This window comes from Pristiophorus japonicus, chromosome 15 (genome assembly GCF_044704955.1).
Source record: "Pristiophorus japonicus isolate sPriJap1 chromosome 15, sPriJap1.hap1, whole genome shotgun sequence".
NCBI classification, from domain to species: Eukaryota; Metazoa; Chordata; class Chondrichthyes; family Pristiophoridae; genus Pristiophorus; species Pristiophorus japonicus.
In genome coordinates this window covers 185,764,566-185,778,548 of record NC_091991.1, presented here as the reverse complement: position 1 = coordinate 185,778,548, position 13,983 = coordinate 185,764,566, and the positions used below count along the sequence as shown (strand labels likewise).

The window sequence follows — 13,983 nt, the reverse complement described above, 5'->3', positions numbered from 1 at the left end:
CACCACAGCAATGGGGGAGAGAGAGGGGGGCGGGGGGGGAAAAGAGAGAGAGAGGGGGGGGATAGAGAGAGGGGGGGGGATAGAGAGAGGGGGGGATAGAGAGAGGGGGGGGGGATAGAGAGAGGGGGGGGGATAGAGAGAGGGGGGGGGGATAGAGAGAGGGGGGGGGATAGAGAGAGGGGGGGGGATAGAGAGAGGGGGGGGGATAGAGAGAGGGGGGAAAGAGAGAGGGGGGAAAGAGAGAGGGGGGGGAAGAGAGAGGGGGGGGAGAGAGAGGGGGGAAAGAGAGAGGGGGGGAAAGAGAGAGGGGGGGAAAGAGAGAGGGGGGGAAAGAGAGAGGGGGGAAAGAGAGAGGGGGGAAAGAGAGAGGGGGGGAAAGAGAGAGGGGGAAAGAGAGAGGGGGAAAGAGAGAGGGGGAAAGAGAGGAGAGGGGGGAAGAGAGGGAGAGGGGGAGTAAGGGAGAGGGGGAGTAAGGGAGAGGGGGAGTAAGGGAGAGGGGGAGTAAGGGAGAGGGGGGAGTAAGGGAGAGGGGGAGTAAGGAGAGGGGGAGTAAGGGAGAGGGGGAGTAAGGGAGAGGGGGAAGTAGGGAGAGGGGGAGTAAGGGAGAGGGGGAGTAAGGGAGAGGGGAGTAAGGGAGAGGGGGAGTAAGGGAGAGGGGGAGTAAGGGAGAGGGGGGAGTAAGGAGAGGGGGAGGTAAGGGAGAGGGGGAGTAAGGGAGAGGGGGAGTAAGGGAGAGGGGGAGTAAGGGAGAGGGGTAAGGGAGGGGGAGTAAGGGAGAGGGGGAGTAAGGGAGAGGGGAGTAAGGGAGAGGGGGAGTAAGGGAGAGGGGGAGTAAGGGAGAGGGGAAGTAGGGAGAGGGGGAGTAAGGGAGAGGGGGAGTAAGGGAGAGGGGGAGTAAGGGAGAGGGGGAGTAAGGGAGAGGGGGAGTAAGGGGAGAGGGGGAGTAAGGGAGAGGGGGAGTAAGGGAGAGGGGGAGTAAGGGAGAGGGGAGTAAGGGAGAGGGGAGTAAGGGAGAGGGGGAGTAAGAGAGGGGGAGTAAGGGAGAGGGGGAGTAAGGGAGAGGGGGAGTAAGGGAGAGGGGGAGTAGGGAGAGGGGAGTAAGGGAGAGGGGGAGTAAGGGAGAGGGGGAGTAAGGGAGAGGGGGAGTAAGGGAGAGGGGAGTAAGGGAGAGGGGGAGTAAGGGAGAGGGGGAGTAAGGGAGAGGGGAGTAAGGAGAGGGGGAGTAAGGGAGAGGGGGGGAGAGGGGGAGTAAGGGAGAGGGGGAGTAAGGGAGAGGGGGAGGAGGGAGAGGGGGGAGAAAGGGAGAGGGGAGTAAGGGAGAGGGGGAGTAAGGGGAGAGGGGGAGTAAGGGAGAGGGGGAAGTAAGGGAGAGGGGGAGTAAGGGAGGGGGGAGTAAGGGAGAGGGGGGAGTAAGGGAGAGGGGGAGTAAGGGAGAGGGGGAGTAAGGGAGAGGGGGAGTAAGGGAGAGGGGGGAGTAAGGGAGAGGGGGAAGTAAGGGAGAGGGGGAGTAAGGAGAGGGGAAGTAAGGAGAGGGGGAGTAAGGGAGAGGGGAGTAAGGGAGAGGGGGAGTAAGGGAGAGGGGGAGTAAGGAGAGGGGGAGTAAGGAGAGGGGGAGTAAGGGAGAGGGGGGAGTAAGGGAGAGGGGAGTAAGGGAGAGGGGGTAAGGGAGAGGGGGGGTAAGGGAGAGGGGGGGTAAGGGAGAGGGGGGGTAAGGGAGAGGGGGGGTAAGGGAGAGGGGGGTAAGAGAGGGGGGGTAAGGGAGAGGGGGGTAAGGGAGAGGGGGGGTAAGGGAGAGGGGGGGTAAGGGAGAGGGGGGGTAAGGGAGAGGGGGGGTAAGGAGAGGGGGGGTAAAGGAGAGGGGGGGTAAGGAGAGGGGGAGTGGTAAGGGAGAGGGAGGAGGGAGGGGGGTAAGGGAGAGGGGAGGGAGGGTGAGAGGATGAGCGGAGGGTGGCAAGGGAGAGAGAGAGGAGTGAGGAGGGAGAGAGAGAGTGAGGTATAGAGACACACCCACTGACGAGATGTAGATTAAATCTGAAGCTCTCCCCCGCCCCTCTCCCCCCCTCCACCCCCTCTTCCTCCTCCCCCTCCTTTCCTCCTCCCCCTCCTCTCCTCCCCCCCCCCCTCCCCTCCCCACTCCCCTCCCTCCCCTCCCTCTCCCCTCCCTCCCCTCCCTCCCCCCCCCTCTTCTCCCCTCCCCCTCCCCACTCTCTCCCCCCCCCCCCCTCTCCCCTCCCCCCCCCCCCCCCCCCCCCCCCCACACACACACAAAAGGCAGTGGATCCTGGGGGGGGGGTCAATTGAAATGTTCCAGCCTGACATTGATGGTGTGTTGGGTAAGGGTATTGAGGGATATGAAGCGAAGGCAGTAAATGGAGCTGAGGTAGAGATCAGCCATTATCTAACTGGATGGTGGAAGAAGCTGGAGGGCTGATCGGCCTCCTCCTGGTCCTCTGTATCGGATGTACTTACCCTCCACCTTTCCTTGGTTTGAGAACCATGTCCCTGCCACACTGGGGACATTTTCGAACAGGTTCGGAAACCTCCATCAGGAGCTCCTTGGCCTGCGGGGTTTCAATCACTTCCCCGAAGTAGTGGGACAGAGCCTCATCCAACCTGTCAAACACATCAGCCAACAGTCTGAGCTTCGTTTCACGTAGTTCAAAATAAAATGCAGTAAAAGCTTCGTAATCCCCTCCCTGCGCCACACACCTCGGGGCCTTTCACTGAATCATTTGTATTTATTTGGCATCTTCGATGTAACAAGCCTCTCGGCTTCACTGAGCCAGTCGGAGAGGTCGAGGCGATGACAAACAGGAAGGGAAGAGGGAAGAAAGAAAGTGACTCATGACCCGTGGGGGAGGGGCTTACACAGGGCGCTGGGGGGGTGTTGGGAAAGTGGGAGTATACAGGGTGGGTGAGGGGGGGGGGGGGTGTTGGGAAAGGGGGTGTATACAGGGTGGGTGAGGGGGGATTTGGGAAAGTGGGAGTATACAGGGTGGGTGAGGGGGTGTTGGGAAAGGGGGTGTATACAGGGTGGGTGATGGGAGGGGTGTATACAGGGTGGGCGGTTGGGAAAGGGGGTGTATACAGGGTGGGTGAGGGTGGGGGGGGTTTGGGAAAGGGGGGTGTATACAGGGTGGGTGAGGGATCATGGGGGATAGTATTGTTGGGAAAGGGGGTGTATACAGGGTGGGTGAGGGTGGGGGGTTGGGAAAGGGGGTGTATACAGGGTGGGTGAGGGGGGGGGTTGGGAAAGGGGGTGTATACAGGGTGGGTGAGGGTGGGGGGGAGGGTGGGGGGGGGTTGGGAAAGGGGGTGTATACAGGGTGGGTGAGGGGGGGGGTTGGGAAAGGGGGTGTATACAGGGTGGGTGAGGGTGGGGGGGGGTTGGGAAAGGGGGGGTGTATACAGGGTGGGTGAGGGTGGGGGGGGGTTGGGAAAGGGGGTGTATACAGGGTGGGTGAGGGGGGGGTTGGGAAAGGGGGTGTATACAGGGTGGGTGAGGGGGGTTTGGGAAAGGGGGGTGCTGACACGGTGGATGGGGGGGGAGGGGGGGAGGGGCTGCCAGCAGCAGCACAACAATCCCTTTTCAAGAAAAAATTGGAAGGAAAAGGAAAGCAACCCAAGGTTTGGTCAAATACAGCCGGAGACAGAGGTTTGGGGAAATCCAACCACTTAGGAGGTGGGAAAAGAGAGAGAAAAGGCGGGGGGGGGGGCGGGGGAAGAGAGACACAGAGAGTTTTTATTTGTGCCGGTGAGCAAGGCCAACAGGAACCCAATCCCTTTCACAGTTCCTTTCGGCCGAAGCCTTCGATGGTGCACCAGCCTGCTCTCCGTCATGGCCGTCGGGAGCTGATGACCAATCTGAAACCTGGACTAATCCAGAGAATGCAAGTTCAAATCACACCAGGGCAGTTTGAGAACTTGAATTCAGTCAAAAAAACAATGCAGAAATAATGAAAAGCTGGTAAAAACCCGACTGGTTCACTAATGTCCTTCGGGGAAGGAAACCTGCCTGCCTTACATTAAATACTGAGGATTCTGAGGGGGATTGACAGGGTAGATGCCGGGAGGTTGTTTCCCCGGACTGGGGAGTCTAGAACCAGGGGGCAGTCTAAGGAGAAGGGGTCAGCCATTTCGGACTGAGATGAGGAGAAACTTCTTCACTCTGAGGGCTGTGGAGGCTGGGTCACTGAGTATATTCAAGGCTGAGGTAGATGGATTTTTGGACTCTCGGGGAATCGAGGGATATGGGGATCGGGCGGGAAAGGAGAGTTGAGTTGAGGTCGAAGATCAGCCGTGATCTCATTGAATGGCGGAGCAGGCTCGAGGGGCCGAATGGCCGACTCCTGCTCCTATTGTTTATTTTTTATGACCCGGTCCGGCCGATGTGACTCCAGTCCCACACCAACGCAGTTGACTCTGAAGTGTCCCAGCAAGCCACTGTGTTGCATCTAACCGTACACAGCCAATAGGGATGGGCAATAAATTCCAGCATTGCCGGTAACATCCACATCCTGAGAATGAGTAATTTAAAATACTCACTTCTTTGCCTTTGTCACCGCCTCGATGAACACCCGCTTGTATTTATCTATTTGCTGATGCAGCACACTAAACTTGTCCTTCTTGCCCTCACAAACCAGCTTAAGATCCGCTTCCAGCTCAGCTCGTAGATCTGGCTTGGACATCTCGTATCCCATGGAATCGTACCCTGCAGCAGAGTCACACAGTCACCACTCCAGACACTCATTGGGCGATACAATCAGCTAAGGATGTTCATCTGCGTGGGGTTATCTGGAGTATCTGGGGCTCTCCAACTGGGAGACCAGGGTTTGATCCCAGTGCCGGTTATTGGGGGCGAGATGGCAGTCAAGTTTGCCGCCCTTGGCCTGTTGCAGGGTTGGTTACCCCGGTCTAGGGGGCAACCTATCCCTCACCCCTCAAGGTTACACCCAGCCAGTCTGAAGAGATGTTCTTCAAACAATACATCGTGGCACCACATTTTAGGGTTTTAATTACACGGTAAGTATCAATGTAAATGCAAGTACTTCCTTGTCCCAACGCAATGGAAACGAGCACAGGAACACTTGGCCCAGTGACGCTGCTCCAGCATTTCAGTACTTCTGGCAGCACTTTACTTTTCTCAAACTATGTCCTGAAAAACCCTTCCTGCCCAATCAGTATCTGTCCCTTTGAAACACCGGATATAACTCTGCATCAGTGACCTTCCGGGACAGTGAGTGCCACATTCTCACATCGCTGTGTCTATGCAGACATCTTTTTTGGATTCACTGTAGCCGGCTTAGTCCCAATCCCAATATTGTGCCCCTTTTACAACTGGTGAACGAGCTGAACAGCCCCCTCCCCTCTCACTCAGTGATCATTCAAAACAACTCGGTTAGTCACACTGACAAGTCACTTACTAATTCATTTGAGCTAACATCACCGAGGGGAAGCAGGTTACTGAGTGAGGAGCTGGATTTAGAATTAAATTAATGGATAAAATACTACAAAAATGAGTTCAGAAAATAAAATGCTCCATTCTTTAAAAAATCCGTTTTAGAACTGTTGCTGTCACCTTCCACCAGACCCATTCCCAACTCTCCCGGGAGGAACCTTTGATCCGGAGTCAAGCCCACGTACATTCGGGATTTGATGGTCTCGATGTGGTCTGCATGAGTGGCATCAGTCCCTGAGGGAAATCAAATACACATTAGCAGAAACACAGCCCTCCAGCAGTGGTCTCGAACACACTGCATCACACCCACCCCCACCCTGGGCACGGTGGGGCCCCTCCATCCCCTGCCTTGGCTGCCTCCCTCCAGTCCCAGGGGGTGGGGAGGACCAACAGGGGACCAGGTGAATCTAAACACAGCAGCTGAATCCAGGCCACAGTTGGTGGAGCTCTGAGCAAGACACCGATCACCCTCTCACTGTATAACACGGAGAACGTGCTCGGTATTCTTTCGGATCCCTTTCCCCGGTCACGCCCGGCAGACCTCGTTGTCCCTACGACCCGAAGCATGCCACTACTGCTCAATATCGAATTAAACAATACAGGAATGGTCAGAGACCTCTTGTTGCATGGACTGAGCACTCTGATCTCACACACACTGCCACATGGACTCACCTGTCTTTTCAGAAAGCAAACGGAAAATAATTCCAGCAATACTTGGCTGACCATGATCCAACAAACGGCTTTATTTTGCACAAAACACATGAATGCACAAAAAGCAGTCTTCTTGTGAAATGCATCCATTTCTTATGGCTCTTCAGACATTGGAAATAAGACAATAGTCCACTCCAGCCCGAATAATGGGCTAAACTCACTTTACAAATAAGCAATCTCGAAACTGACTGGCATCAGCCTTTTACTTACAGGCCATACGCATTCCCAGGTCAGCCTTTGGCTTCTGAGAAGCGAGGCCTGTCCAGTTCCAGGTACGGGCAGCCAATGTCCCCGCTAATTTGAAATTTAGGTGCACAGTCCCTTTAGTGTACCGACCTCTGGCTGTGCAGGACCGACAGATAGCAACACAGCCGGGACGCTTTGAGGGAACGGGCTGACTGCCCGACACAGCCCGGCCCCGAGAAAGGACAAGGCTGACTGTAAGAATAAAAGTGTTTATTAATGATTAAAATTGATTCTGTGTATGTATAAATGTTAAAAGTGTAGGTTATACAGAAAGGCCTGTTTGTGTTGTAACAAAATGAAAGCCCACAGGTTGCCAACATGGATTTTGTGTATTGGAAAGCCATTTAAAATAATCAAGAGATGGCTGAGCCAGGCCGGGCAGCCACATGTGTGAGGAGAGACAATAAGGAACTGCCCTAGAACCAAGGTCCAGCTCTGAGGCTTTCTGAGGGGCAATGGATTTGAAAGGTATAAAGAACTCAGCCGAAAACTTTTATCTCTCTCCTGAACCAGCCAGCCAAAGGGAAGTAACGTATATCACTCTTTATTATAACCTCATTGTATCTGTTGTAACTAAGGTGGATGTGCATTGTGTGTGTGTTTTTCTTTAATAAACTGTTCCAATTGTTTTAAAAGAATTGTCTCACTGTCAAATTTAATGCCAGAGATTTAGAAATCTTACATGACCTCTGACCCCTCCCTCGGCTCTGCATGTCTTGGATTGGCTCACCGAGCTGCCAATCGAAGCTAACACCTTGAATGAGAAGTCTTCTGCTTTGTTGTGGGAGCTGAAGGGACTGCACCGGCTATTTAGCCAAGTCTCCCACTGGGCACACGGAATGAAAACCATTCCAGCAGCTCTACAATATGCTCAATGGTCTGACTGTGGAGAGAGAGATTAAACACCCGGGGTAGCAGATTCATCCACCATTCCAGATCATTTGCCCTGACCCTCCCAGATAGCTCTGGACTTCACCCTTTGTCAACTGAATCTAACTTCATCGTATTTAATATAAATTAAATCAAAACCCATTCCAGGCAAAGTAGGGAAACACCTATAAACATTACGGCAGGATAGTCCCGAGTGAGGAGCCCTGAACCTGCTCTCGCCCAATGCCCACACTCATGCTCTTCCCAGCAGGAGGAACTGGATAGCAATCGGAAGCAGGAATTACTTTCTGCTCCCTACCCAGGGACACGAGGCCAGTGGCGGCCCCTCTCCATCTCTGCACAGACCAGACATCAAACCCGAGACCAGGTCAGCACGGTTCAGTATCACAGCAGGCCCTGGAGGTCACGTGAAGGCCCTGGGCTTCTCACTAACCTATGCCATGCTTCTCCATCAGAGCAATAAGATCAGCCTCAGTTAGGAGCTGGGGAGGACTAGTCTCTCCATCGACCATCTCGATCGTGGTAGGCTGGAACTTCTTGCCTCTCTCATACACTGGTATAACCTGGAACAGAAACCACATCACTTTAGAACCACAGTCACTTCCCAACCCCAATCTTCCCGTAACTTCCTTGGTCGAGGGGCTCTGGAATCCTACCAAGCTTCCATTATTATTTTCCCCAGCCCCTCTCTCCTCTCCAGACAGATACAGTTTCACAGTGTGGTTCGTTCCAGTACCTTGAGCCTCCAGGGGTGAGCCTGGGTGGGTGTCAGCAGGGTCTGGAACTGTAGGGGGCATCAGTTAGACCCCATTTCGTCACTCCCCCTCCCCACCTCTGACAAACAACAGCTGGGGTCACTGGCTGTCCATCGGGTGCAAGAGCTGGAACACCTCCCGCGTGCAGAGCCCACATCCCAGAACAAATCAAACATTGGACTTTGGCCACATGTGGCTCGATTTGCAACGAAAATCACTTGTCCAAACTGGAGAGAATCCGGCAATACATTAAACCAGGCCCCGGTGAGATCGTGCGAGTGTGTGGGAAAAAACAACTTGCATTTATATAGCGCCTTTAACATCGTGAAACAAGCAATAATGATTTGATTTTCTTCTTCACACAATACCTTAGCGTTCCATTTGTCATACGGATAAACCTCCAGGTAATTGCGTGCAATAATCATCAGTCCGTGAGCAGCAAACAGCTCTCCTGCAATGTCTATCTCCACTGTCGTTTCCTGTCCCTGAGCATCCTGGGAGCAGCACGCCAGGAAATGGCGCACGACAAATTCATACACACGCTGCTCACTTCCCTGAAAAACAGCGCAAACATCCAGCAATACCTGCAACAATCATTTACTTGTACTCAGAGGATCCCGCATTATTTCAAATTTGTTCCAACAGGTTTGCAAACAGTTCAGGATATTTCAAACTAGAATGGACTTCAAACTCTGCTGGTCAAATTCAAATTCAAGATTGCAGCTTTGGCCGATCTTAGTTTGTACAACAGCTTCCCCCGGGCCCCGGGTCAGCACACATCCCGCCCGCCCACACCCCCCCACCCCCAGGTCAACCCCCGGGTCAGCCCACCTCCCCTCCCCTCCCACCTCCCCCCCAATCCCCGGGTCAGCTCACCTCCCCTTCCCCCCTAAGTCAGTCTAACTCACACGCGCCCCCCCCCCCCCCCCTCCCACCCTCGGGTCAGCCCGACACCCTCTCCCCACCCCCAGGTCAGTCCGATTCCCCCGCCCCGTGATAGTGTAAAGGGCAGAGAGGGGTCAACTACCCCAATATAGACTGGGACAGTGATAGTGTAAAGGGCAGAGAGGGGGAAGAATTTCTGAAGTGTCCAGGAGAACTTTCTTCATCAGTGTGTTTCCAGCCCAACGAGGGAGGAGGCATTGCTGGATCTGGTCCTGGGGAATGGGGTGGGTCAGGTGGAGCACGTGTCGGGAGGGGAACATTTGGAGAACAGTGATCATAGTATCATACGGTTTAGATTAACTATGGAAACGGACAGGGAGCAATCTAGAGTAAAAGTATTTAACTGAAGGAAGGCCAATTTCAGTGGGATGAGAATGGATCTGGCCCGGGTAAACTGGAATCAAAGATTGGCAGGGACAACTGTAATAGAACAATGGGCTGCCTTTAAAGAGAGCAACAAAAGCAGATGATGCGGAGATTCAACACCGCCTCCAGTGCACCAGTGCAGCCTTCGGCCGCCCGAGGAAAAGAGTGTTCGAAGATCAGGCTCTCAAATCTACCACCAAGCTCATGGTCTACAGGGCTGTAGTAATGCCCGCCCTCCTGTATGGTTCAGAGACATGGACCATGTACAGAAGGCACATCAAGTCACTGGAGATATATCACCAACGATGTCTCCGCAAAATCCTGCAAATTCCCTGGGAAGACAGACGCACCAACGTCAGTGTCCTCGACCAGGCCAACATCCCCAGCAGTAAAGCTGCGCTGGGCAGGCCACATTGTCCGCATGCCAGACATGAGACTCCCAAAGCAAGCGCTCTGCTCTGAACTCCTTCACGGCTAACGAGCCAAAGGTGGGCAGAGGAAACGTTACAAGGATACCCTCAAAGCCTCCCTGATAAAGTGCGACATCACCACTGACACCTGGGAGACCCTGGCCGCAGACCGCCCGAGGTGGAGAAAGTGCATCCGGGGGGGCGTTGAGCTCTTCGAATCTCAACGCTGAGAGCGAAGAGATCAAGCGCAGGCAGCGGAAGGAGCGTGTGGCAAACCAGTCCCACCCACCCCTTCCCTCGGCGACTGTCTGCCTCAACTGTGACAGGGTCTGTGGCTCTCGTATTGGACTGTTCAGCCACCAAAGAACTCACTTCAGGAGCGAAAGCAAGTCTTCCTTGATTCCGAGGGACTGCCTATGATGAGGAGTTCGGGTACAGTCGAGGGGAAAGGTAGGGCAACTAAAATCAGAGCTCCCTGGATGACAAAAGCAATAGAGAGTAAGATGAAGCAATAAAAGGGATGTAGGACAGATGTCAGGTTGACAATGCAAGTGAGAACCAGGCTGGATATAAAAAGTTCAGAGGGGCAGTGAAAAAGGAAATAAGGGCAAAGACATAGTAAAGGAGGAGATACTGGATGGGATAATAATTGATAAGGGGGGAGGTACTAGAAAGGCTGGCTGTACTTAACCGGATGGGATGCATCCTCAGATGCTGAGGGAAGTAAAGGTGGAGATTGCGGAGGTACTGGCCATAATCTACCAATCCTCCTTGGATACGGGGCTGGTCCCAGAGGACTGGAGAATTGCAAATGTTACACCCTTGTTCCAAATAGGGTGCAAGGTTAAACCCAGCAACTACCGGCCGGTCAGTTTAACCTCGGTAGTGGGGAAGCTTTTACAAACAATAATCCGGGATTAACAGTCACTTGGACAAGTGTGGATTAATTAAGAAAAGCCAGCACAGATGTTAACGGCAAATCGTGTTTAACTAACTGGATTGAGTTTTTTGATGAGGTAACAGAGAGGGTCGATGAGGGCAATGCGGTTGGCGTGGTGTACTTGGATTTCCAAAAGTCGTTCGATAAAGTGTCACATAATAGACTTGCAGCAAAGTTGAAGCCCATGGAATAAAAGGGACAGTGGCAGCATGGATACGGAATTGTCTCAGTGACAGGGAACAGAGAGTAGGGGTGAACGGTTGTTTCTGGGACTGGAGGAAGGTATACAGTGGTGTTCCCCAGGGGTCAGTACTGGGACCACTGCTTTTCCTGATATATATTAATGACTGGGGCTTGGGTGTACAGGGCACAATTTCAAAATTTACATTTGACACAAAACCTGGAAGTATAGTGACCAGTGAGGAGGATAGTGATAGACTTCAGGAAGACATAGACAGGCTGATGGAATGGGCGGGCACGGGGCAGATGGAAATTTAACGCAGAAAAGTGCAAGTGATACATTTGGTAGGAAGAATGAGGAGAGGCAATATAAACTAAAAGGGTACAATCCTAAAGGGGGTGCATGAACAGAGAGACCTGGGGGTATATGGGCACAAATCGTTGAAGATGGATATTGGGGTTCATAAATAGAGGTACAGAGTACAAAAGTGTGGAAATAATGATGAACCTGTATAAAATCCTGGTCCGACCACAACTGGAGTATTGTGTCCAATTCTGGGCCCCGCACTGTAGGAAGGATGTGAAGGCCTTAGAGGGGGAGCAGAAAAGATTTACGAGAATGGTTCCAGGGATGAGGGACTTCAGTGACGTGGATAGACTGGAGAAGCTGGGGTTGTTCTCCTTGGAGCAGAGAAGGTTGAGAGGAGATTTGATCGAGGTGTTCAAAATCATGAGGGATCTGGACAGAGTAGAGAGAGAGAAACTGTTCCCATTGGTGGAAGGGTCGAGAACCAGAGGACACAGATTTAAGGTGATTGGCAGAAGAACCAAAGGCGACATGAAGAAAAACTTTTTTACGCAGCGAGTGGTTAGGATCTGGAATGCGCTGCCTGAGGGTGGTGGAGGCAGACTCAATCGTGGAAAGGGCAGGGGAGTGGGACTTGCTGAGAGTGGGCAGGGGCTCAATGGGCCGAATGGCCTTCCGTGCTGTAACCATTCTGTGATTCTATGACCCGACTCTCACGATGATATTTTTAGAAACCTTTACCAAACAGTAAACTGATACAAAGAATTGAAATTTCCATCATTTGCAGTGTTATTTGCAAACTAAGTTTCCCGAGGTGGGTTCACTATCACAGGATAGATTAAACAAGCAGAATTGTTACAGGACAGAGTGGATACCTGTAGGCTGTTGGTGTATTTAGTCGGGTGGATCGGTGGATGGGCCTGGTCCGATTTGTTTCCATTTCGGGGAGTTGGCCCACCTCTGTCCAGAATACCTTGAGCGAATGCTCCCCAGTGTGGGTCCGGGGTTTGCTGCTGCACCAGTGTGGAGAGGTTCAGGTCTTTGGGGAAGATGTTGGTTTCGGTGCGAGGGTAACTGATATATCTACACAAACAGGAACAAGGAGCAACATAATGCACTTGCAAACTGAGCTTGCTCTTTCACATCACAAGCATTCTCAACCCCACTCTAATCGAGACTATTTGACCACATGTGCAAGGGCAGCACAGCCAAGCCTGACCCAGCCCTCACCCACCATCCAGCCCGAGGTACCTCTCCGCAGCGCGGAGTATACCCACTAAGCCCAGGAACACCAACCCATTGTTCCCTTCCCAGGCCTCACGGTTCACTCACAGCTCACCCTCACACCCACACCACACGGCCCGCGCTCGCACGCACACACGGCCCGCGCTCGCACGCACACACGGCCCGCGCTCGCACGCACACACGGCCCGCGCTCGCACGCACACACGGCCCGCGCTCGCACACACACACGGCCCGCGCTCGCACGCACACACGGCCCGCGCTCTCACAGTTGTAATGAGGCACCCAGGCCGCTTCACAGACACCAAGCAAATGTATCCGAGCCAGGAAATGTAACCACAGGAACAATGCGAAAGAAACATTTGAGCAGGTTTGAAAGGAGGGGAGAGATGAAGGTAGCGGGGCCTGGGGAGGGAGCCCAAGAGGTAGGGCCGAGACTGCAAAAGGCTCCAAAAACTGCAAAAATTAAAATTTCTCAGACAGTAAAATATATATTCTGAAACGAGTGAAGTGCAGCAGAGCCTCACCCTTGTGTGTACAGTTTCTCCGCTACCCTCATAGTCTCCTTCGCATTAATCTTCAGCTTCCTCGAAGCCAGTTTCTCCAATTCCTGTTTTGTAAACAGAATCTGTTCAATTATTTTGTTAAATGAATTATAGTTGTATAAATTCAAATTCAAGTCCTTATTGGGATCATTAAAATACTTTCTCCTAACAACTGTACCTTGCATTTAGAAAGGCCCTTAATGTAGCACAGGGTCACAAGAGGCTTTATGGAGGCAAAACCAGACACCAAGTGGAGAAGGGAAGATAACCAAAGGCAGATCTCGAAAGAGGCTTTTGAAGACGAGGGGGAGGATGCATAGGATCCCTGGTATCCTGCCACACATTGTGCCAGTCCGTACAATCACAGCAATCACCAACTCCAGATACCGCAAGTTTTACATTTGATCATTACTAACTAACTGAGGGTTTTGGGGCTTCAATTTGCACTTGGAAGCACACTACCGAGTCTCTCATTCTCCTGTTGCAGCCTGGTGACATCACTGAGAATTTTGCTGACTGTTTTCAAAGGTTGAGCTCGACTGATGAAAGGGAAGAGGTCCTACAAACTGAATTTAGGGAGCAAGGAGTTAAATTAAAAAGTAGGACCTCAAAGGTAGTAATCTCTGGATTGCTACCAGTGCCAGGTGCTAATCAGAGTAGAGGGAGATGGATAGTTAGAATAAATACGTGGCTTGAGCAGTGGTGCAAGAGGGAGGGATTCAAATTCCTGGGACATCGGAACCAGTTCTGGGGGAAGTGGGGCCTGTACAAAAGGGACGGTCTGCACCTGGGCAGGACTGGAACTGATGTCCTGGGGGTAACATTTGCTAATGCAGTTCGGCAGTGTTTAAACTAATATGGCAGGGGGATGGGAACCTATGCAGCGAGACAGGGCGAAGTAATATGGAGTCAGAAACAGATGGTAGAAAGGTAAAAAGCAATAGTGGAAGGCCGAGTAAACAAAGGCAAGAAACAAAAAGGGCCACA

At 52.7% G+C, this 13,983-nt stretch overlaps 1 protein-coding gene across 1 annotated transcript in view; it reads right to left on the bottom strand.

Annotated features, from left to right (window-relative positions):
* Window positions 1–2,449: 2,449 nt before the first annotated feature.
* The window catches only part of top3a (DNA topoisomerase III alpha), a 29,488-nt gene continuing 17,954 nt past the window's right edge, over window positions 2,450–13,983 (bottom strand). Inside the window, exons 10-16 of the mRNA XM_070901480.1 lie at window positions 12,979–13,061; window positions 12,085–12,292; window positions 8,430–8,615; window positions 7,740–7,869; window positions 5,579–5,692; window positions 4,546–4,711; window positions 2,450–2,613 (exon numbers count right to left, since the gene is read on the bottom strand). Of these exons, the coding sequence (XP_070757581.1) occupies window positions 2,466–2,613; window positions 4,546–4,711; window positions 5,579–5,692; window positions 7,740–7,869; window positions 8,430–8,615; window positions 12,085–12,292; window positions 12,979–13,061 (1,035 nt within the window). The 3' untranslated portion in view covers window positions 2,450–2,465. The remainder of the gene's footprint in view (window positions 2,614–4,545; window positions 4,712–5,578; window positions 5,693–7,739; window positions 7,870–8,429; window positions 8,616–12,084; window positions 12,293–12,978; window positions 13,062–13,983) is intronic.